This window comes from Durio zibethinus, chromosome 9, assembly GCF_047325235.1.
Source record: "Durio zibethinus cultivar Kanyao isolate XHJ-2024 chromosome 9, ASM4732523v1, whole genome shotgun sequence".
Taxonomy (NCBI): domain Eukaryota; kingdom Viridiplantae; phylum Streptophyta; class Magnoliopsida; order Malvales; family Malvaceae; genus Durio; species Durio zibethinus.
Window position 1 is genome coordinate 5750208 of NC_143170.1, and position 25207 is coordinate 5775414.

At 32.3% G+C, this 25207-nt stretch overlaps 3 protein-coding genes across 6 annotated transcripts; 1 reads left to right on the top strand and 2 right to left on the bottom strand.

The window, feature by feature from the left end:
- The first annotated feature begins 6503 nt into the window (after positions 1-6503).
- On the top strand, positions 6504-9357 carry LOC111309335 (abscisic acid receptor PYL8-like). The gene is made up of 3 exons (XM_022908423.2): positions 6504-6939; positions 8069-8284; positions 8759-9357. The coding sequence occupies exons 1-3, from the start codon at positions 6811-6813 to the stop codon at positions 8972-8974; spliced, it is 561 nt and encodes a 186-aa protein (XP_022764158.1). The 5' UTR covers positions 6504-6810; the 3' UTR covers positions 8975-9357.
- A 724-nt stretch (positions 9358-10081) lies between these two features.
- LOC111309325 (ATP-dependent zinc metalloprotease FTSH 11, chloroplastic/mitochondrial-like) lies at positions 10082-16709 on the bottom strand. 2 transcript variants are annotated; one of them, XR_002692444.2, is made up of 18 exons: positions 15995-16709; positions 15754-15907; positions 15439-15531; positions 15158-15243; positions 14899-15022; positions 14405-14524; positions 13888-13938; positions 13427-13488; positions 13231-13288; positions 13001-13126; positions 12843-12923; positions 12363-12492; positions 12119-12267; positions 11450-11731; positions 11144-11233; positions 11014-11067; positions 10380-10609; positions 10082-10305 (listed from the first exon to the last, which is right to left on the bottom strand). XR_002692444.2 is itself a non-coding variant. In XM_022908405.2 (17 exons), exons 1-17 carry the CDS (start codon positions 16594-16596, stop codon positions 10457-10459), a joined length of 2415 nt encoding a protein of 804 aa, XP_022764140.1. In that variant the 5' UTR covers positions 16597-16709; the 3' UTR covers positions 10082-10456. The 2 variants fall into 2 exon arrangements, 1 of the variants encoding a protein (XP_022764140.1); XM_022908405.2 differs by having other exon boundaries at positions 10082-10609.
- Positions 16710-18706: 1997 nt separating this feature from the next.
- Positions 18707-24447, bottom strand: LOC111309347 (polypyrimidine tract-binding protein homolog 2-like). Of its 3 annotated transcripts, none has more exons than XM_089765699.1 (12): positions 24307-24447; positions 23948-24186; positions 23645-23854; positions 23400-23471; positions 21634-21696; positions 21472-21545; positions 21074-21169; positions 20749-20806; positions 20322-20426; positions 20139-20220; positions 19881-19993; positions 18707-19394 (listed from the first exon to the last, which is right to left on the bottom strand). In XM_089765699.1, the coding sequence occupies exons 2-12, from the start codon at positions 24128-24130 to the stop codon at positions 19041-19043; spliced, it is 1410 nt and encodes a 469-aa protein (XP_089621825.1). In that variant the 5' UTR covers positions 24131-24186; positions 24307-24447; the 3' UTR covers positions 18707-19040. The 3 variants fall into 3 exon arrangements, with proteins under 3 accessions (XP_089621825.1, XP_089621824.1, XP_022764163.1); XM_089765698.1 differs by having other exon boundaries at positions 23400-23474; XM_022908428.2 differs by lacking the exon at positions 23400-23471.
- Positions 24448-25207: the final 760 nt, after the last annotated feature.

The window sequence follows — 25207 nt, forward strand, 5'->3', positions numbered from 1 at the left end:
ATAAGGTAACCCAGTGATGAATTCAGTGATAAATTGGTTGACATAACCTATAAATTATGACCAGATGAGAAGAATAACATGGATCGGTTGACAGAATTTGCTCTAAGATGCTAAAAAGCTGAAAAAGAATACATAAAATGGTATAATCTTGAAAACCTTGTTACCACAATTGAAACTTCATGGCATTGATTTAGTAATATCTGCATTACATACATTATGTTTAAATTCTCGTTGATTGTAGGACTTACATTTGCATAATTGTATTTTCAATCTTGGCTCAGTTCAGATCATTTTTCTATCTTATGATTTCGTCCAAGTCATCCGATCTTGGCTTAATTCAAATCATTTTTCAGACTCATGGTTTCGTTCAGGTCATCCGATCTTGGCTCAGTTCAGATAATTTTTTGGACTTGTGGTTTCATCTCGATCATCAGATCTTAGTTCAGTCCAGATCATTTTTCAGATTTGTAGTTTCATCCTGGTCATTTGATTTTGGCTCAGTCTAGATCATTTTTTTCAAACTCGTGGTTTCGTCCTAGTCATCCGATCTTGGCTTAGTCTAAATTATTTTTCAGACTCGTGATTCTATCTCGATCATCCAATTTTAACTCATTCCAGATCATTTTTCAGACTTACGGCTCAGTCCTAATCACCTGTTTTGATCTCGACTCAATCTAAATCATTTTATTTTCTTGACTTACGACTCAGTCCTGGTCACTTGTTTTGATCTCGGCTAAGTTCAAATCATTTTATTTTTCTGACTTGCAGCTCAGTTTCGACCACCTATTTGATCTAAGCTTAGTCTAGATTATTCTTCTGACTTGTGGCTCAGTCCCGATTGTTTCTGCTTGTTGACTTGACTCTTAGAACAAAATGAATGTCTAGGTCTTTACATCATTCCTGTCTAACAAAAATATGCAAAGAGGGACAACTATAGATACTCATCTGTGTCTGGGTTCAATTGAAGTATATTTTTATTGTTATTATTTTGTTATTATTATTATATTATCATATTATATACTAAATTATATTGTATCATATTATTATATTATTATTGTTGTTTTATCATTATAGTGTCTTATATTATATTATTATTATAATATATTACACTATTATTACTATTATTATTATTATTATTATTATTTTATTCTTCTTTCCTTTTTTTTACATAATCTACGTTTGAATGGGAAACCAAAATCTAGAATTAAAGTTGATCTACCAGGTCAAAGGGTCAGTTAGAACCAAAACAAGGGATTTTTATTTAGTCCAGACAAATCAGCAAAGAACCTAAATCTAAACTGAGATTCGGGCAGAATCCAATCCCAGGATTTAAGCCTGGATTGGTTATGTTTGTTTCTTACAAATTCTCCTAAGGATGACAATAAATTAAACATTGGATCAAAGAAACATATATAATGGATTTGGGAGAAGAAAGACTTAGTGTTTAAGTTTTTGGAGTTTTGGGTTGCTAGGATTTTGAGTTTAGGTTTTGAAATTTTTGGGGTTTTTAGGTTTAGATTTGGGTTCCTAGAGTTAAGATTAAGGTTTTGGAGAGTTTCTGAAAGGATTTAGGAATGTCTGCAAATTTTGGGATTTTTTCTAAAAAATTCTTGGTTTTTTTGGAAAAATCCTGGGTTGAGATGAATTTTTCTATGAATATTTGAATTTTTTGATTAAATTTTTTGGTAAAGTTTGAGTTTTTCGACCAAATTTAGACCATTTTTCTAGAAACCAATTATTTTTTTCAATTTTCGGTTGAATTTTTTAGGCTTGCTCTCGGGATTTTAAAGAAAAGGCAAAGCTTTTTAGGGTTAGAGAGAGAAAGAACAGTGGACGTTTAAAGAAAAATGATGGGATTTAGTTTTTATAGGGTTCTAAAATGATGTTGTTTTGAAAATGCCTAGATCCACGTGTAACCTAACTGGGATCCGCATGCCACCCATGGTTCGACTCATCCCGATCACATGTTTTTTTTCTATTTTAATTTTAATTTTTTAATTTAATTTAATTTATTTTGCTTGTTTTTTATTTAATTTCTATTGAGTAATTTATTATTTATTAAATATTTAATAAGAAGTATTTCTCTTCAAAAAATTTTAAAAAAATAAAATCTTTTCTATAAAAATTATTTTTTTGAAAAAAATAAAATAATCTTTTCAAATAATTTTAAATGAAATCCATAAAATTATTGAAAAATTTCATAAATAATTTTTTTAAAAAATAAAAAATAATTTTATCTTTCAAATGATTGGAGAATTATTTTTTAAATTAAGTCTTGCCAAACTATTGGGAGACTTAATAAACTTTCTAAAAAAATAATAAAAAAATTTTTACGAATATTTTTTTACAATAAAATCTCACCAAACTATTAGAAGATCTGTTTTAAGCTAAGTCTTACCAAATTATTAGACAACTTATTGATTTTTTTGAATAAAATACATTAATAAATTCGACAATAGAATCTCTTCAGGGTGGGATATTACTCTTTATGAATACTCATAAGGTAAGAGAATTATCTTAAATTGCTATCAAACTATTGGGATAATTTTAAGACTAGTTTTTAATATTTAATATTTTGGTAAAAATATAAACATTTTTTTTAAGTTTGAATAATTTGAAATCAAACTAGTACTATATTTGGATTGACACTATGGGAGTGCTATTTTCATGGTTCTAGAGAGGAGCTATGAATTCCATATCGATTGTGTATTAGAGTTGGTCTTGAGACCACCCTTTCCTTGTGAGACGTCTTTTGTAGGATAAAACTGTGAGGACAAGAAAGGACTAGAGTGAATAATACCTTACAAAAGTGTGAATCATGATAGTTATGTTGATTTAAGACTCCAGATGAGTACATGCCTAGGTTTTAAAGACGCATGAACCTAGAAGTTGAGTCTCGACCCGTGACAAGTGGTATCAGAGCAAACTTTGGGGGTACAAACGATATGTCATCGAGGACGGTGGGCCTTCATTGAAGTAAAAAAAGATGTCACAGTCCTAGAGATGAGCCATGAATCCTAGCTGTGTACTAAAGTTGGTTTTGGGATATATGGGTTCACACCATCCTCTCCTTGTAAGGTACCTTTTGTAGGATAAAATCGTGATGCCAAAAAAGGGTCAGAACAGACAATACCTCATAAAGGTGTGAACTATGACAGTTAGGCTGATCTGAGACGTCGAATGAATGCATGCCCGGGTCCTAGAGCCGCATGAGTCTGGAGGTTGAGTCTCGGCTCATGACACTATAACATTTCTCACTCACAACTGTACTCCCGAACCTAAATCTGGTTTAGTGGATCAGATCCAATCAGATGGCCAATCATATCTTAACAAAAAATATTGACGGTGACTTTTTTAATCCATATCTAATGGTAGATCCATGGATCTATACGTTATGATAGGTATTAATTGTTTTGACATATTATTTTAGATTTTTTGATTTAGTACAAATATATTTATAAACATGCATGAACTTGTATGCTATAATACAATTAATAATCTATAAAATAAATATGTAATATCTTTAAAAATCAAATAAATAAGTTTAAAAGTGTAAAAAATAATATTATAAAGTTTTTATAATATTTTTAAATACTTAACTTGATCATATGATATTTAAATAAATATTTTTTAATGTAACTATTAAAATAAAAATAAAGAGATGAAAAAAATTAACCTTAGTTTTATAATTGTTAAATTTTATAAATGAAGCATAATTGCTTTTTTTAAAAAAAGATTTAAATATTTATGAATTTTGATTTGAAAAAATAAAATATAAAAAATTTCAAGTTTTAAAGATTATTTTATTAATTAATTTTATTTTTAGTAAATTATAAATAGTTAAACAATAAAAAATAAATTAAAAATTATAAAATATATTTCATATTCATGTACTAATCAAAATATATTAATCAACATATTAATCTATCAAAATTTAATAAAATTATTCAAAATTAATAAAAATAATTTATATTATTCTATTTCAATTTTGATATATAAAATTATCTTTAAATATATTATATTTTAATATAATTAAAATAAACCAATCAATACGATCGATAAATTAATACCCAGGAGTCGAAGCCATGAAAAATCCCTGTCAATCTGCTTATTTGAGAGCTGACGTTGGCTATCAATTGTCCGACACAAAGGATTAAACAATCAAAGAAAACATGGATTTCTGCTCATGCTATTAATTTATTGATTGAGTGGCAAAAATTAAGAAAAAGAAACATAGATAGTACAAGTAATAATAAATCAGAGGTTGATTAGCGACTTGAATCGAGACTTTAGCTTATTAATACACGATTAAGTGAAATATATTCGTTTAAACACCAAAATAACGAAATTGCAATGCCATAATCCACTCCACTAAAATACCCATCGTATAAAAAAGACATCAAAATTAAATTGGTCTAGAAAATTTTGCATTTACAAGCCCCTCAAATCATAATTAATGTAAGGGAAAAAGAAGGAAAATTATTCTAAAAAAAAGTACCTTATAAAATTATTTATTTTGACAGACGAAATTAACTGTCGGCCGCCTGCGAGGATTGGAAACCTTCTACTCCATCACATGCGGCTGACCTTCAACGCACGCTTCTTTGGGATATGAAAGTTCGGTTTTTTTTTTTTGAAGAAAAGGACAAAATGTTGCAAACTTTTTCTTTTGAAAAGCGCGTGTTGCACTCTGGAATCTTTGTTGAGAAATATGCGGATTTAAGCCAAGGCTGCGCGGTTGATGATGAGTGATTTCACACCATACAATTTCCCGAAAAAGCCGCATCTTGCAAATGCTGGCCGCCGCGACCCGATATTGAAATTCCACGACTCCTCTGAGAAGCGTGGTTCAAGTAGCTTCGTTTGCCCAGAGATTTGTAGTACGGTCTTGCCGACCTGATGTAGGTCCCGCATTTTAATTTTAGATGATTATTGAATGTTAAAAATGTTAATTTATTATTATTATTATTATTATTATTATTTATAAATGAACATTCGAGAAGTCTGTAAATCAACAAGTTGTATTGCGTCTTGATGGTAACAATTTCCAATTTGATGGTTTCCATTTATATACTCCATATGTTTTAATTCCTTCCTTTTAAAATGTTTATTATATATTTATTTTAATGAAATTTAAGAAAATTTTTTTAATGTATTTAATATTAAAATTTCATAATTTTTTTATATCAAAAAGTAAAAAAATTATAAAAAATAATTTTAAAGTCTAAAAAATAAAAAATTTAAATATTAAAAAAATAAGACATAAAATTTTTTTTATACAAAGTAGGTTATAGCTAAAAAAATAAATAGTAAATCTTAAGATTTGATTTTAAATTTATTGGACTTTAGTTTTTAAATGTAATTATATAAATCAATTATTTTAATTATTTTTTTGCTTTTATTATTGAGTTATTAACATGTAAATGTAAATTAAATTTTATAACAAAAAATTGTAAAAAAATTATGAAAAAAATATAAATAAAAATGACAAATATGTGTAATAGTTATAGTGATATTAAATTAAAATTATTTAGCATTCAGTCAATACAAATAATTTTCAAACAAATATCTTAAATATATAAAAAAAGATATCAAATTATAAAAAAATTGAGATATAAATTTCAAATAGAATTAAACTAATTCATCAAATAATAACAAATACATGGAATAAAAAATTTATACAATTAAAAGAAGAAAAAAAATAAGGCTAATTGTAGAGCCCAATATAAATGAAACTAATCCAACAATCTTAAAATAAAACAAAACAAAACAAAATCAAATAAATTATTTTTAAAATTAGTTCAAATTCTAATTTTATTTTTTTTTTTTGTCATTCAAGGGGCATTAAGAGAGAAAAAAAAAGTTGAAGTTCGAACTTTGATCTTGATATTTTTTTAAAATTATTTTGATCATTAAATTAAACAGTTAAAAATCAAATTTTATTTTTACTCAAAATGAATAGGCATTTCCTAAATAGCTCAAAATGTTCAAATATAATATTCTTAAAAGTTGTTCAAATTCCATTTTACTCAAAATGGATAGTTAAGTTTCATCTAACGATGATGATAAATAGATAGATTTTATTTTTTATTTAAATAATGATTAAACTTAACCAAAAAAAATCAATATTAAAGCTTAAAATAAAATGACCATTTGTGCAAGGCTCCAACGATAAATTTGCAAAAGGTGTGAAAGCAATAATAAATACAACAAAAAGGTCAAAAATGGCATCTAGTAATATATTTTATTGCAGTACCAAGACATAAATGAGACAGTTGAACATAAATGAGCCGGCATAATTTTCACAAAAAAAATAAAATTATATTGTTCGTAAAATTTTAAATTTTATAAATAAAATTAAAAAATTATAGAAAAGACAAAAGCAGAAGCAGACAAAGCGGATGGCAACTCCGGTAATAACATTAGTAACCCAATGTCAAACCGAAGAGCTGATCCTGTAATAAAAAAATGTTAAAAATAAAATTGAAGCGTTTATATAATTTGTTGCGTGTTTTATATTTAGTTTTATCATTGCTCAGGTGATGTGATACATGGCTTAGAGTTGGAAGAAGTCTGGTAGCTTCTCTCTTTTGATGGCAGTGACTTATAGCCTTTACTTCCTCTTCTTTCTCTTGAGATAAATCAGATAAAACAATTTCCAGAAGTTTCATCGGAGAATCAGTCCTGCGGTGATCGGAGCGCTGGTCGCCGGCTGACGTGACAAGGTAGAGTGTGTGTTTTGTTGTTTGTTATTTGTTGTTGCGAAAGAGAGAAGCGAGAGTGTTTGGATTGATAAGAAGAAAAGAGAAAATGAATGGGGACAACAATGGATTTGGGAGTGCGGCGACTGAGTATATAAGGAGACATCATAGGCATGAGATATGTGAGAATCAGTGTACTTCAGCTCTCGTTAAGCACATCAAAGCTCCTGTTCCTCTTGTAACTCTCTCTTTCTCTCTCTATGTTTACGTTTTGTTTGGATTTGATTTTCTACTCGTCTTCTCAAGATTCCTTCCTCTCCTTTGACAGGTTTATGGATCTATGATTTTCATTTTCTGATTATTTTGGATGCTTGCTGAGTGAGTTTTTCAATGTTTGACTTTTGTTCTCGAGAAGGATTATCTTGATGTTTTTTAGTTCTTGAAATCTTGATTGTTTTGATTCAATTTATTGGTTATTCTTCCACAAAAACAAAAGAATGAAGATTGATTCTAATTTCTTACATTTTCTATAACAATTTATATAAGCTTTCTTGACTTTCACTATTTTGTTGTTGAGAAATATGATTGAAAACTGTTAACATGAAACAAACTCTCGCATGTTTTGATTTGCTGAGTTAGATATTGAAATCTGACATTCAAATTTTGATCTTTTGCGGGCAAAACAGGGACCATGTTGATTGATTTTAATGCTAAGGAGCAACTCTAAGCTTAGATAAAGTTGTTTGGTTCTTTGATTTTTTTTTTGTTTTTGTATTGCTAAATCCTGAATTTGAGATCCTTATTATTATTATTATTATTATTATTATTATTATTATTATTATTATCAATTTTTTTTTGCGAAAAATTTTCTACCCCTTTACTACTCTCTGAAACCATTTGAACAAGTTTGTTGTTTCTGATTGATTGAGTTGTCCAAAGGTTTTTCCAGGATAAATTCATTTCCACGGTATAGTTAGTTTCTTTGTTTAGGAACAACGGGGTTAAGATTTGATTGAATTAAATGAAACTTGTCTTGTTGTTTATTTCATTTCCTAGAAATAGGAATGTGGTGAAGTATATGCTCCAAAATGATTTTCCTTTTCTTTCTCCATTTCGTGCATGCCAAATGAATGGTTTGCATTTTAGATGTGTTCGTTGGAGGAAGAATATGCCAGAAAAAGGGGTAAGATAGATAACTAAGTGGATATTCAGATCATGCTGAAACAATATATTCCTCCACGATTGTAGAGCTTGATTCTTATATTTTTGTGAATTTGTTATCTATCAACTTGGTCGAATCTTTTTTTTTTCTTTTTCCCGAAAATGCATAATTTTCTCTGAAATTTGTATTGTTTGTCTTTTTACAGGTTTGGTCTTTGGTGAGGAGATTTGACCAACCACAGAAGTATAAACCCTTTGTCAGCAGGTGTGTTGTGCAGGGAAACCTTGAAATTGGGAGTCTTAGAGAAGTTGATGTCAAGTCAGGGCTCCCAGCCACTACAAGTACTGAAAGACTGGAACTCCTTGATGATGACGAGCATGTCCTCAGCATCAGGATTATTGGTGGGGATCACAGACTAAAGGTTTTTTCCTATTTAACCTTTTTTATTCTCTATCTTTTATGATTCATCCTCCTTGAACATTCAATATCATCTATATCTTTCATCTTAAATCCATTCATTTTAAGAACAAAGCAATTTAAGTGCATTTGCTTGCAGTTTGTTGCCTTATGTTCCACAGGATAAGATAGTTGCCCATTGTATGATAGTCATTAAAGTTTGTGAATGCATACATGTTGTCTAGATTTTGGTCGAGTATATTTTATGTTGAAAATCCAGGTATTTAAATCTGCATCTAAGTTTAGTTTCCTCAATGCCTTGGTACAAAAGATTATAACTAATTGATGGATCAGTTGCAACAAAAACCACTGAATTGTCTTTTCACAAGCTGTTCATCAGTGAAAGCTAAGGTCATGAAGATTCAATTTTAAGTGTAATAGTGGTAAAATGAAGATCCGGGCCGTCTGATCTCTTTGACCTTAATTTATTTTTATCCAGAACTACTCTTCAATCATTTCCCTCCATCCAGAGATCATTGATGGAAGACCTGGGACTCTAGTCATTGAATCCTTTGTGGTGGATGTGCCCGAGGGGAACACCAAGGATGAGACATGCTACTTTGTTGAAGCTTTGATCAAGTGCAATCTCAAATCACTTACAGATGTCTCAGAGGGGTTAGCGGTGCAGGACCGGACCGAGCCCATTGATCTTTGAAAGTTGGGGCTGAGGAGATAAGGTGGTGGCTCTAGTTGCCATGGATGAAGCTTCGGAGGCTTTCGTATCTTGGGAGGCTTTAGAGATGGACTGGCAATTGTGGTTCTTCCATCTTCTAGATATACTCACGTTGCATTCCTTCTATTTGTAATGTTCCCTCCTGCTTTAACATTATATGCTGGATTTCCTGTCTTGAGTAGATCAAGAACCACAATTGTTATAAAGTTTCTTCTGTTGAAAGATGGAAAAAAAAGTGAAAAAAAAAAAAGAAAAAGGAAGGAAAAAGAAGGGATTAGTTGTTGTTAAGCTGATCCAGAGTTTTGTTATTGTGGTATTTAATGGTTGTCTTTACATAAAGGAGCTCAAAAGAGTTGGTTTTTGGATTCTTGGTTGTTGTCTCGTGATAGTGGTAGTTTCTAGTTGCTGGTTTGGTGGAAGTTGGGTCTCGGTGGAAAATGCATATTTATAGTGATAGTCGAACGACTATTGCTAACCATCACGTTGGAACTTGAAAGCATAGAAAGGTTTAGCCATGAATTGAAGTGGTGCTCACTCGTTTTGAAGCTATCATCGGAGCTAGGCCTAAGGCTTAAGTACCCCAAACCTGGGCCTTGGTCTTTTGGGGACAAATTATTATCCCCTTGAAGTTTGGGCTTTTGATGACCCACAGAGGTGTTTTTGGGCTGGCTAAACTCGTTCATTTAAATCTGCTTAAATAAAATTTATTATTATAAAAATATTTTAATATTAATATTGACAATTAAGAATGTACTAATAATCAATCCATGTAAAAGCTTCAAACGGCCAAAGAACACCTCGACTAGATTACTGTGGAGGTCTTCCGGAACTTTGATGTAATTTGACAACAATCATAAAATCTTAATACATTATAAATACATATTTTATTTTAAATATTTTAATTAGATAAATCTAATTTTTATTAATAAATTTGAATTTCATTTGAATTTTTTGGTTATTAAATCAGATTTAGATTCCGTAATAATTTTCACAAAATCAAATCCATAAGATTTGAACTCTTAAAAAAAGTGCATTCCAGGGGATTAAAAATGCTTCCCCATCAAGGGGTTAGAAGTGCAAACACAGACGGGGAAGAAAGAGACTTTGGTACTAAAAATGCAGTTTCACAGAAGTTGGGAAGGACTTTTTATGTAAAGACAAAATTTTGCCCAGAATGGGGTGAAGTTTAAAAAAATACATGATTTCACAAATAGTACAAAGATCTATGTTGGAGTGCTGGTCCCGGATGTTTCAGGACTTAGGGCGGCATAGGGAACCGGGATGAGTCTGAAGGATGCCTGGTACCTCCGTGTCTAATCAAAGTTCCAATAACACGTCTTATCACAATGGTGGGGAAAAAATTGCAAGAAATTATATAAATAATTACCTGTAGTGCTTAAAATACACTGTATAGAGCTTCCCCTACAGTCAAGTAGATTTAAGCAACAGATGTGAGTAATAGCTTTAAGCCAATATTAGCTCCCCCTCTTCCTGTCGTTCTTGTTGCTCAGGCAACCCTCCTTCCCGATGTGGGAGAAGAATGCGCTTTATTTCTTCCGCACTTAGTGTTTCATACTCCAAAAGTGCATTGGCTAATGCATGCAATGCCTTCTCATGCTGAAAATTTTTCAAACAAAATGTTGAACTAGAGAATTTGCAGTACGCCAACGGCAAAATATGATATGCTGGTAAAATACTAGATTCTTAGTTCCAATGATCAAGGTTGAATCCCTATCAGCCTTAAATACCAACAAAAAAAAAATTTGCAGAACGGAAGTTTGATTACCCGAGTTCTTTCACCTTTCTACTAGCAGTTGAAACCTCAGGTAAGATGCAACTTATTTAAAAATTACCCCATGGATGAATAACTTGTAGAAACAAGTATTTCTTCATACATAATCCTGAAATCTTAGAAGCTAGGATCCTACCATTCAGGTTTCATTGTAATTCCTTTTTATAAATATGGTTGCTTATTCCTTATCAATAAGAAAATTACGAACAAAGGGGTTTCATGAATATACCTTCTTTAACAGTGCTTTTACACGATCGTATGCTTCTCTTAGAAGTTTCACCACCTGGATAAAAAAACAAAACAAATTAAGATTGAAAAGACAATTATACTAATCAGAACTCCAGCTTGCAGAAACATACTTCAGCATCAATGCGAGACTGCATTTCTGAACTTGTTCGCTCTTTAATATGAACTGGTCCAATTGCTTCACTCATCCCACAATTCGATACCTAGCATTGAAGTGAAAGCCATAAGCAATGAGAAATTAAATAAAAGGGAGAGCGTTTTTCTAAGTGAACAAATAAGTCCAGCACATTTTGCTCCTAAGGTACAATGTTACTCAGTATTTGGTTAATTGATATCCCATGTATAATTTACTATGAGCTGGAAAGACAAATATAGAAATGGAGAATTACAGATTAAGAAAAAAGCACTTTGAAATATACCATATATTGAGCAAGCTCTGTAGCTGTGTACAGATCACTACTTGCCCCAGTTGTGATGTGGTCCTGACCAAAGATGAGTTCTTCTGCAACTCTTCCTCCCATACAAACATCAAGACGAGCTAATAATTGCTTCTTACTAATTGATGTCTCATCACTTGAAGGCAGTTGAGTAACCATTCCCAGAGAAGATCCACGGGGTATGATTGTTGCCTTGTGGATTGGATGTGCACCCTCAGTATTGAAAGCAACAATTGCATGACCACTCTCATGATAAGCAGTGAGCTGAAGTTATGTGTGGTAATGTCAGCAAATAATGATGATCCATTTTGGATAACAAAAAGTTTATCTTGAAAACCCAATGACCTAATTTGTACCCTGATACAGTGCATGAATAGGAACCAAAATACTGCCTAGTTGCAGCTAAAAAAGAACTTTGGTAAACAATTGGCAATTTATGTTACTTCAAAGTTTAAACAGGAGTAATCATCAGCTATGGACATTTATCTGCATATCCTAAATTGGGAAAATTTACTCTGGCATTCTTTGTTGTTCTCATAATGGGCCCTTTTACATCTTTGTTTGCATTGATTACAGAGTTAATGGTTCAATTCATGCAAGCAAACCGCAACCTGAATTCTACCCCGAAGCAATAATAAAAATTGTCAATACCTTCTTTGACTCTTCTGATAAAAACATTGTTTTACGCTCAGTACCCATGAGTATCCTGTCTTTAGCATGCTCCAACTGTGCTGCAGTCAATTTGTCAGCACCCTCAACTGCAGCTTTAATTGCAGCAATATTCACCAAGTTTGCTAGATCTAATTGACAGAATAATGGGAAAAAGTTTAAAGAAAATATAAACATTTGTTGGCATGAACTAGAAACTTGTTTCAGTTTATGAACAAAACCTTACCTGCTCCATTGAAGCCAGGAGTACCACGGGCAATTGCTTTAACATCTACGTCATCAGACAAAGGTTTATCCTGTAGGTAGAGCTCCAAAATCTCTTGACGACCTCTTACATCTGGATTAGGGACAACAATCTAAAAAATGGGCTTTATGAGTTCTCACTCTAAAAGAGAAAAGAAGATGAAAAAAAAAAAAAGTGTCTATCCCACAAGAATAACTATAGTCGACAGACAAATTACATAGCTAGTCGTTGGGAAATGAAATTTTGTATTCTGAACAGTTCAATGACTTAAGTAATCACAAACTGGATTACAGTTCCTGACAACAAGCAAAAACCTTCAGAGGCATGGCAGGGGGAGCTGTTTCTGATTAAGCCTTAAGGAACCAAATACATTTGTCATCAATGATACCTCCAAGAACAACTTTGAAGATAAAGTCCCAAACACCCAAGACTCAACAAAACACTAATGATTGGAGCACTTACATGCCTGTCAAATCTACCAGGTCTTGTCAAAGCTGGATCAAGAATGTCAGGCAGATTTGTTGCAGCCATCAGAATTATTCCCTATGAGATAGACAGAGGTTAAACAAACTCAGAAATGCAGAAAGGAAATATTGATATGGCAAACTTATTTAATATACCTCATTCTGTTCAAAACCATCCATTTCAACAAGCAGCTGATGTAGCGTTTTTTTGGTATGGCCTTCCCATTGTTTTCGTGTGGATCCAACAGCATCTATTTCATCAATGAAAATGATGCAAGGGGCCTACAAAATATGAAATATTGTGAATGACATGGTCAGAATTCATGATGGACATGATATCAAGCAAGCAAAGCAATCCCCAGAACCCATTAATTATGAACATCAACCTTTTTCTTAGCTGCTTGGAAAAGGGATCTCACACGCCGAGCACCAACACCAACAAACCTGCCATAGAGAACGAGAATGTCACACTCGGCATCTATAACACCAAGTAATCCCCAGAACCAACCATATAGCATACATTAAGCACATGGAAATCTATAGAAGGTTGCCAAGCAAAGATGAAATGAGAGGGTGGCTTACATTTCCTCAAATTCAGATCCTGCTCTATAGAAGAAAGGTACCCCAGCTTCCCCAGCAATAGCCTTCAAGGTTCAACAAATCAAATCTATTATTACAAGTTAAGTAACTTTGCAATCTAAAACACGATATGAAAACAATATAAAAAAAGATACAAAGATGACATGGTTTAAAATTTTAGCAAAACCCATATATGGGTTTAACAGAGCCAAAAAAATATGTTTTGTATTTTCATGTCAGTACGAATTATGACTAGCAATTTCATGTAAAACATGACACGAATACACGAATTATCAATATTTTACACTACACGAGTGCACAAATAAGCAACATGCTTCAAAGGACCTTGTTGAACGATTAGCAGCAAGGAGAGCCAGTATAGTGATTACGTTCAGATGTAAAGCGCAAAAACTCTCTGAAATATGGAAGTGACCATAAGTGAGAATAAAGAAGGAAAACCCTACCTTGGCCAGCAGAGTTTTTCCAGTTCCAGGTGCTCCAGTCAAAAGGATTCCCTGCATTTCAGTTGTGAATAGGTTAATACAACCAGAAGATTAACACAAAAAAGCCTTTTACTCCTGAAGTGAATGAATCTTAGGATACAAATTTCAGCACTCATGATTCACATAAATATGCAGAATCACTCATTATGTACTAAACAATGGAAGAGAAACCCAAAATCATTTGTTAAAATTTTCTCCCTCCTATAAGGAAAGCATGAAGGATAGAACCTAGAATCTCTAGCCAATCCCCTTTCCCACCCACCACCCGAGCTAACACTAAGCTGACAGGACTTCAGGCCACTTCTTCATATATTTGGTTCTCCTGGCATAGACACCATTGATATCTTTTCTATTCTATTGCATTTTATAAGACGCCCTCGAGAAAATCTGAAATTTAGAGATCCACAAAAAAGTCCAACAAATGGAGTAAAACAGACAAAATGAGACCCATTTCAAAAACATATTATCTTGCACAAACCTTTGGCAATTTCCCCCCAAGGCGGGTGAACTTTGATGGGTTTTTGAGGTACTCCACTACTTCCTCAAGCTCTTGTTTTGCATCATCACAGCCTTTGACATCCTTAAATGTTTTAACATTCTGCAGATAAAGTAAGTAATGAAAAAAAGAAAACAAGATTTAGGATTATCGATTAAATTTCCAATAAATGGCCCTGGCCCATCCATAACAAGACTAAAGTTGCATTTCACTTGCATCATCAGCAAAACAGGCTCTTGATCATCATTTATCTAATGAAGGATGAAGAATACCAAATTATAGTAGTTTCCCTTTAGTCATGAATGCTTTTCAATTATTCAATCATTGCCCAAAGTTTTCATATCTTACTCAACCAGTCCAATATAATCTACTTAATCATTCCACCCATGCATATTGAAAATGGAAATGCAGCTTGCAAAAGCAACTAAATGCCATAGTCTTGATTTAGACTGCAACCAAAGGAATTGAATACTTGCCTTCTCTGGCGTCACTTCTTTGTTCAAATCTTTAGGGGCATAAGAGGAACTTGATCCAACACCTGAAGTTCCTATTCCACCCAAGCTTCCTACATACTTCTGAAGTGCAGCAGCACCCATTAACCTGGAAATAGCTTTTGTGTTTAATAAAATTAATATATGGAGGTTAATAGCAAGGACTTGCTGATTCAACAATGAAAAAGTGTAGAGAGATTGAGAGAGGAAGAGAGAGTATAACTACAATTGGGGGAATCCATACCAAACCAATCCAACAGCAACAGTGAACAAGATAGTTGAAACAAGCTCTTGTGCAAATCGTGATTTGTTTGAAACTTTAGGATCAACCTAATAAAGAAAATAGCATCACTATCAAAATATTTGACAAGGGATTCTAAGGGGAGGGGGGGAGAAGAATAATGCAAGTTGTGTACAGGCTATGATAGTTCATGTATCCTAGTAGGAGTATAGACTAAGCCAAAAGAATGTACCAGCATAAAACATGTTGTTCCTCACATAGAACAGTAAACTGCAGAGCCTTACCATCACCACATGCAACGGTTGCTTCTCAGAAATTCCAGGGCTTAAAAAGGGCTCATCCATGTCCCCTGATGAACGCCTTTTCAATTCTTCCAACTACATTTAAATTTTAACGGATCAGATATTCTTAGTCTTTTTGGTGATATTGAAACATTCATATAGAATTATTTTCAAACATAGCAAAGGTACTTATCCACCAATTCACAGGTCCAACAGATATCAAATGTCAAAAGAGATAGTTTGACAATTTTAAAGTAATTGAAAAGGTTAAATCAAACGCAAATATAAATTCAAAGCGACGAAGTAGGGCCTTCTTACCAGAGTAGGAAGACTAGAAGGCTTTCCAGCTTGTTCATCTGGAAGATATTCAGCAATGGCATTAGTGATTACCAGAGCTCGAAGATATTCGGCAACTCCTCTACTGTCAACCGCATGATCCCTTTGTTCAAATCGCTTAATTACAGACTCAGGACTGTTTTAAAAATAATAAAATCAAAGATAAGAGGGATTAAAAGAAAATGTTTTGAAATTAATCAACAAGAGTGAACTGGAAGAAAACCTGTGCTTATTAAGCTCAGCCAGCAAAGCGCTTTGTTTAGCGAAGTCTTTGGGATTGGCGTCGGCTTCGGCAATCAGGCGGTCAAGCCGTTTCTCCTGACGCCAAAACGGCCACCAACTGAACCAATCGAAAGCCACCAATTTCTCCATTCCGTTTTTTATCATGGCCCAAACTCCCATCAAAAACACCATGGCAGGAATTTTGCTTTTAGGCCCTTCATTTCCCACCAATTTATCATTCTGCCCCTCGCTCTCCACCACATTCTCAGTTTCCCCGTCGATGTTATTCACTTCAATTCCCTCGTTCTCATTCTCAAATCCATCGACGGCCGGCCGACCTTCGAAATCCGAAACTGAAGCTTTGGAATAATCAAGACGAGAATCCAATTTGGAGTCGGAGTTAACGTTGTCAGGGTGCAATGTGCAAGGGATTGAAAAATAACGGGGATAAAATCGGGAAAATAAGAAAGTCGAGGAGGGGCGAAAAAGTTTGGTAAGAGAAGGAGGACTGGAAGAGATGGAAGAACGGTGAAAGGGTAGTTTAGGAAGAGGAAGAGAAGGATAAGGATTGTAGAGAAGCGAAGCTTGGAGTGATACGGTCATTGCTTAGGGTCTAACGGGAGAAGATTGCCTTCTTCAGGGAAAGAAAAAGGAAGGGAAAGGAAAAGAGTTAAGAGCCACGAGATTGGGAGACGAGATTAGAGGCACCAACGGACAAGTTAAGTGAAACCTTATCTCGATTGAAATTGGCGCCGGCTTCTCACTAGTTTGCGTCAATGACTTTTTCTTTTACCTCACTCGACTGAGTTCCTATTTTTAAGTCACTGTTTGTGTCAATCAACTCTCTCGTTATATGCTAAGCAAGTGTTTGTTTCGTGTTATAATTTATATTTACGCATTTAATTTAATCTATATATTACATCATACAAGATTATATGATAAAAATTATTTATATGAATACATAAGTTGATAATCTCTTTTAACGATATATAGGAAAACACTTATATTATTTTATTTATCAAATAAATTTTTTAATAAATTATTTAAATTAAATATTTTGAATAATTATTTAAATTAAAATTTAAATGTATCTATATTAAATTTTTGAATAAAATTTAAATTTAAATATATTAAATCAAAATTTATATATATTTTAAAGTTAATGACAGTTTCAATTATATATACTTAATAAAATTTTATTTTTTGCTAAATAATTCTATTTAATAAATTATTTAAATTTAATATTTTTAGATAATTATTTAAATTCATATTAAAATATATCAAAATTTGAAAATTATTTAATAGATTATTTAAAATTAATATTTTTAGATAAGTTAATAAATTATTAACTATAAAGCATGTATTTTTAAAATAATAAGAGCTTATATCTTTATATGAAAATATGAATCATTTGAATGTTGATAAAAAAATTAGATAAAAATATATTTTTGTTTTGAAAACAAATATAATGTTTTATTTATGTTCTAATTCAAATATTTTTATATTATATATTTAGTTAATTTATTTATTTCTCTTTAGTCTATAAATTTTTTTTAATTTTGCTTAGATTGATTGTATTATCTTTTTGTATTATATATATTTATTTTTTTCTTCAATGTTTTTATTCTTTGTTTATTTATTAACATACTTGCTTTTATTATTGTATATCTTTAATATTGATAAATTAATATGTAAATTTATATTCTTTATTTCTTTTTGCTATACTTTTTATTATTGAATTTTTTTGTCTGTAATAGATTGTATGAGAAGAATGATGATCACTATCATATCTAATCCGTAAAAAATATGATCAATTATGTTAAAAATGATTAAAAATTAAAAATTAAAAAAAATTCAAGCATAACATAAAGAATCATTGTTTATCTTTTATCTATAAAATAACTTTATTTTGTTAATATATATAGATATAATTGTTAGTCCAATATATTTGTATAATAATTATGTGAAATACGTCAAACATAAGAATTAATAAAAAGCAAATGATTATGATCAAATTAACAATTGTGATTTATTGTTCAATCAAATATATATTTATACATATATAAATATACATACCCATGCAAACATTATCATAAAAACAATTATTAATTTTAATTATTTAAACATTGATTATTGATTTTTTATCAAACAAAAAAAATACGATAGCAAAATTTTTAGTATTTAGCAAATGAATTGAAGAAAAAAAATTTTTATGAAAAAGAAAGGATTTTTATAATTCTTAAAAATTTATAAAAGTTTAAACTTTTTTTAAATGAAACAATATTATTTATAATATATTATGTATAAATTATCATTTAATTATAACTTTGTATTTACATATGTATGATTGTGTATTAGATCAATAATTAAAAAATAAATTTAAAATTATGAAAAATTTAATAAAAAATCCCATGTATGAGGTCAAAAAGCTAATTAATTACAAAATATATATTTTTAAGTATAAAAAACAATAAAAAAACTGTTAAGTAAATAATCAATCAATTATAATAAATTAAAAGCCAACGTTAAATTATCTAAAAAATTAAATATATGTGTGGCATCAACTGAGCCAAACTCGGATCCTCGCCCATTTCGATTACCCTTATCGAGAAGTCAGCTCGTACCATGTATGATGCCCATTAAATCAGCTAATAACGGCAGAGCAAATGATTTTAATGACGAAAAGACCACAGCGAGGAACACACTTTGACAATTAGAGCTAATAAAAACTTTCCATGATTTGAGATCAAAATATTATTTAACCCAAAATTCAATACCATTCGTGCTATTCACTAAAAAAAATTAATATACTCAAGCACTGCGAAGTTTAATACTCTTTGGTCAAACATACAAAATCCGCCTCTCCCTGACCTATCTCCTATCATCGCTTCCCTCTCTTCACATACCAAAAATATCCTCTTACCATGACAAACCCACCCCCCCCCCCCCCCCAAAAAAAAAAAAAAAAAACTGAGGTGGGGAGCAACCACCATGTGGCAGCTGAGACACCCCACCCCAACTCAGTTTTTATTTATCCCAGATAGATGCTAATACAGCTGATTGGGTCCGTGAGGCACTGTGCCAGATGGTGGTACGCCACCGTGGCCCGGCATCTGCATCATTCCAGGAGTCATTTGAGGCATTGAGGTTGGTGGCATGTAAGGATGATTAGTCATCTGTACTGGGATGGATTGAGACACTGCCGGGACACCTGAGGCCCATCCAGCTGAAGGTTGAGGAGGCATCATTGGTTGCTCTAAACCTGAAGCATATTGAGTCCCATTGTATTCATGAGAAGCTGGACTCATTGTTTGAACTGACTGTTGCCCCAAAATCGAAGGTTGTTGGTTAACCATGGCAGGGTTAGGGATTGTATAATCTCTGCTCCTGTCATTGTTGACCTGTAATGAACCGACAAACCATATTAGAGACTGGGCCTTTAATCTTTAACACTACTTACGGTAGGAAGGAAAGAAAGGGGTAAGAGAAAATTCTAATCTAATGGTTGAGATATATACATCTGCTATTTTGTAGCTCAACCATTAGATTAAAACATTTCGTTTCCTTTCCTTCATATATCCTTCCTAATGAATGGAGCCTTAAATATAAGTTGCAATTTCAACACCAAACAAAATCAGCAATGCAATTCAATCAATCAATTAATGTTATGCAACACAGCACGATTCTAAAAAGACCTACACAGCCAAAACTCTCCAAACAACTTCCCAACCCCCCACTGCTAAAACTTTCAGAGAATACCATGTTTGTTCCTCCTTTAGTTGTGAACGTATTATTGGAATGATCACATGAATAACAATAAACCATTGAATCAAAACGAACCACTTAAATGACAGTTAGTAAATAGTATTGTCCAAAACTCCAAATACCTTTATACTGAGATCAGTGTGGCGTGAATATGAGATATGAAGCTTGCAAAATCCTCCATCATATATGCAGTGCCCTTCCAAGGCCTCCTTGGCAACAACAGCTGTCTGAACATCTGCAAAACATGGGATCATTAATACTTAAATTTAAGGGATAACAAGAATAATGCGTCCAATCTAAAGGGATAACTAGAATAATCTGTCCAATCTGTTTCCTATCTTCCTAATAGTACCAGATATTTTAGGCCAAATTTAAAATACCTGGGTACTGAATTAGAGCCTGCACTCCACCATTCTTATCAAACATGGCAATCTTTTGAACAAGCCCAAAGGCAGAGAAGACCTAAACATAGGTGACAAGAAAGAAAAGAAAATGGCAGTTACTCAGTATGAGCTGAGGTACCAGACTGTCAAACAAAAGTTGCTTCCAGTAATTGTAAATACCATGTGTAGCACATCCAAGGTAACAGCATACTGCATGTTCTCTATAGATGCAAGTAAAACGTTACTCTCAGGTTCTAGTTTTTTCCCATCAAGAACCAAACTGAACTGCAATGATGACAAATGAATCTCATTAATAAACAAGCAAAAGAGTAAACAAACGCCACAGAGTCCAGCCTAGAAATGCAGCAATATTATTAATCTCTTAGTAAAAATACAGGTTCACAAGGGTTGAATCTTGATGCACATGACATGTTGCATGAGAAAAAATCACATATAAACATTTTAATAAATTTATGGGAAGTACCTAGGGCTAAAGGTGCTAAGGCTTTATGCTCTAAGAAACCGTATGTAGCAAATAATTCACAGAGAACTATATTCAATTCCAACCGCTGTTAAGAAATTCAATAGTCAATAGCATGTTCTTTACCTGGCCACTTCCATCTATAGCTGAAGGAGCAACAGAAAGATAGGGATTGGTATAGTCCCTGAAAATAAAAAATAATAATAAAAAAAAGTGATCAAACAATAAGCGTAATTAATATAGAATGGAGAAATGGAGAAAACTAGAAGAGAGAAGTGCAGCAGTCCACTAAATGGTAAAGCAACAAAAGGATAATGAAATGTTCAGATATGCAAACAAATAGTAATTGCCATGAAAATCATTGACTCATAAGCAGTGCCAGAACCATTATGTACTTGAATGTGGAACATATGATCAGTAATCAGATATGAAGAGGAGAAATCAAGAATACCTGCTCCGGTGGCTCTGAAATTTCACACTCAAATCTGTATGGGCAGAATACATGATCCTAAGCGTACAAGGAGCTATATTTTCAGAAAGCAGATACCTGAAAACCCAGGACAAAGTCAGTCAGTAGATATTGTGCAACAAAACCAATAGTCACAAAAGAACATAAGCTGTGAGATTAAAAGCTTTGCAAGTGGAGGATAATTCTAACCCAGTTAGTTTTCTATATACTTTACAACGGGCTAAAAGAATGCAAAGTGGGATATTGCAAGACTAGAAACAGTATGTCAGAAGTTTAGGCCAATAGACGTAAGTGCTCAATACAAGTGCACCATGTCTACAGCTATATGCTCCATAATAGTTGGACTAAATACCGTGTCTAACAATTAATACAACTGTCACCTAGGGATGATTCGTCCATCCAAGGCATTTTTTGCAGACGTCGCAGTTTCTGCACCTGAAAACTGCACCAATGCCTGCAAAAATGATGTATGTAAAATGATCTTACTTTCAAAGGCTGAAGCAAATCAACCAAAACCAAACGAAGAGATTTAATTTATTGACCTGGAATCCAGCAGTCTTCTCAAAGGTAGTAATTTTATGCACAAAACCAAATGCTGAAAACACCTGCATAATTAATTACTTTAAAAAGATGAACCAAAAAATTTCAGGTAAAAGAACTCTTAAAGTAATAACACTCTGTAATACCCTCAAACAGATTTTCCAGAAAATAAGGAATGAGATAAGTCCAACATATCCATGTCTTCAGCATAGAGACAGAAACAATAGAACTTATAACAGAATACAGAATACAGCTTAACAATAGCAGAGATAGGTTAAGCATTTCATATATACGAAGGAGGTCAACAGTATTAGTCCATGGAAAATCAGTGACTGTACCAGGGTACTAGACTGCCATATGAGATGAAAAGAACAATGGATGAAAGAAGCAACCAAGTAGTGCTAGGAAACCTCATATCGTTACAAACAAAAGAGAGGTACACTCCAGGCCACTCAAATTTCAATTTTACACTCCAGGCCGCTCAAATTTCAATTTTTATCACATTTTCATGAAATAAAAAATCTTATTCAATCACTAGTCTTTTTTAAGGATAAAAGATAAAGCTCCACCTGCTTCACAATAAATAGAAGCAAACTGCAGATACATGGAACGATATTAATTGTTCAAACATTTAAAAATGTTAAAAGCTCCTTAGGAAGTCAAAGGCAAGAGTTGCATAAAGCACCAGGTCTTAGAATGAGGCAAGGTGCCAGGCAAAAAGAAGCTCTCACTAGCCGAAGACTAAGGATAGACACCTAATTCTAAAACACATTGACATATGTATATATACAAATTATATATCAAGAAATCTGTGTCTCTATATGATAAAGTTACACGGTAAGCATATTTCAACATCAGTCACTAAAGAAGATTATATCTTGTAGATTATATAGTTCCCTAAGACAAATAACAACTGTTCTTTAGTAGAATAATACCTATGCAAATAATTAATTCACGTTTCAATAGCAGATATAGACATATAGTTATATAAACTAAAACAAACAACTAGATTGTGACAACTAGCTGTCTCAGATTATTCCTATATGATTAGGACTATATTAATAATTACAAATTATGTTGTATTGCAAAATAGTAAGAGATAAGCATGTTTGCAAGAGTACAAAAGGGGCAGAAGGACCTTTCAATCTTCACATGCCATTATAGATGATGGTCGTTCATTCATACTGTGAATAAAGGACATAAGCGGACAAAAAACAGTGCTTATTACATGGATGAGTGGCTACCTAATCAGGGGTCACCTATGCAAAGTTTCGGCAAAAGAACTGCCAATTTAGGGAGAAACTTGCCTTAAACATCTTTGGTTCTGCTAAGATTATCACCTGTGCACCAAAGCAAGCACCTCCCTTAAAGTTACCATGTATTAAGGGCTCTAAGACACTCATTTAGTACATTGCTTTACCTGAGTGCCAAGACAGACTGAGGCACTTGACTAGGCTATCCTGCTCATGTTCAGTGAAGAGTGAGGACTTTGACACTCAGCCAAGCAGAATCTATTTTATTGCCAAATATATAATACAGACCATATGCACAAAATTGTAAACGGAGCACAAACTTCATAAAAACTGCATTGTCAGTAGCAGAACAAATGACAACATAGTGACACAAAGCATCTAAAAAAGTCCAAGAGAGATGTATGCACATGAAAGAAGAAATGAAAAAACATCCCAAATGGTAGGAGTAGGAGGAAAGTAAGGAAGAGTAGGGAAGAGAGAGGCGCTTAAGGAAAGGAGAAAGGAGACAAACACACATGTGCTCTTTCTCCCGAAGCACTAAGCTGCAATTGGAGGTAATTCCCTTGACATGATCCTGTGACATGATCCTGCTGATCCATTCACATTCATGTCAAAACAAAAAAAGCCTTTTCCCGGAAAGAGCAGAGCAAAAACTACACAACCCTAGTTATTATAGAAACTCATATCAAATAACAACCTAGAAATACTAACTTCATACCCTTCTAAACCAAAAAGACAAAAAGACCAAGGTCTTGCTTACCAAATGCAGAACATCAATGGAAACAAGACGCGCATCTTGACCATCTATTGTTACCAGCAGAACATTTCCGGCAACATCCGCGGTCGTTTTGTTATTTATAATCTCTTGCCTGTTAGAATATTGCAGGTAGACCGTTTTGCCCCTCACTTGAGCAGGCTCTGAAGATGAAGCATAATATGATATCATAGCAATGGCCTGATTCAAATCAGCCTAAAACAACGAAAAGTATATATAATTACTAACATTACTGAAATGATGGAAGGTATTTGAAAAAAAAAAAAAAAAAAATCTGATTAGACTTACGAATTCAATGAACGCTTGATTACGATTGGCCCCAACATTGCACTTGGTGTTAACGACCCGACCAAATGGCTTCCCCAGCTCGGTTAACTCTTCCTCCGTACACTCCCACGGCAAGTTTCTCAAATGCAGCACCTTAGATGGGGGTTGAGTGTAACGGAACTGCGGCTGGCTTACGGAGGCCATCTTTTCAGCAAATAACCCTTCTAAAAATCTACGCCAAAGGAAAAGGATTCGAAACCCTAAATGCCAAAAATTTCAAAATACAACAAACATCGAAGTTTTAATATCAAATCGAAATATATCTATAGATTGATGGAAATCAAAGTAAGTAAGGGGAAAATGAAGGAGTTGAAGAAAACCTGAAAAAAAAATTAAAGAGAAAATCCGTTGGAATTTTCTGTTGCTTGTTAAATTAGGGCTTCAAAAAGGATGGGAGAGAATAATGTATCGTGGATTTTCTTTTTTCTTCAGCATTTGCCTTTTTCGTTTTTCTTCTTATCGCGGTTTAGGCGTGGGAATTGTTTTTTTAAGGGGTGATAACTGTTAAAATTATATGGATTCGGTTTCGGATAATATATAATATTATAAATTTGTAAAATTTAATTTATAATTAAATTATTTTTTTTACAATTAATCTGATTTAAATTAAATTTTATTAATTCACTTTCGTCTGTTGATTTTTAAATTTTTTTTATTTTTATATATTATTTGAATAAAAAATTTAATATATTTAAATAAATTTATATATAAAATAATTATTTTATTTTATAAAAATATAAAATATATAAAATTAATAAAAACATATAACTCGATTTATTTTTTTAATTATTTATATTTATATTTAAAATTTAATTCAAATTTAATATATAAATTTAATTTAAATCAAATAAAAAAATATTCCGATTGAATTGAATGTTATAATTTATTAATTTTGAATTATTTTTTTTTTTTTTTCGTTTAACGAGACGGACTTAAAAAAAATCATGAATAAAATCATGAATTTTAAATCAAACATAATAAAAAGGTCATTTGAATATAAAAAAGTTCACATTATTTTTTTTTTGTGAAGTATTTTTTGTAAGATAAAATCGTGAAATCAAAAAATCAAAACGAATAATATCTTATAAAAATATGAATCGTAATAAAAAAATTAATCTAAAAAAAATCTCGAAATCACACATATTCGAAATTTAAATATCGATTCGTGATACAGATGCATTGATCATCCTATGATGTTAGCATGAAACGAAACTAGCGTAT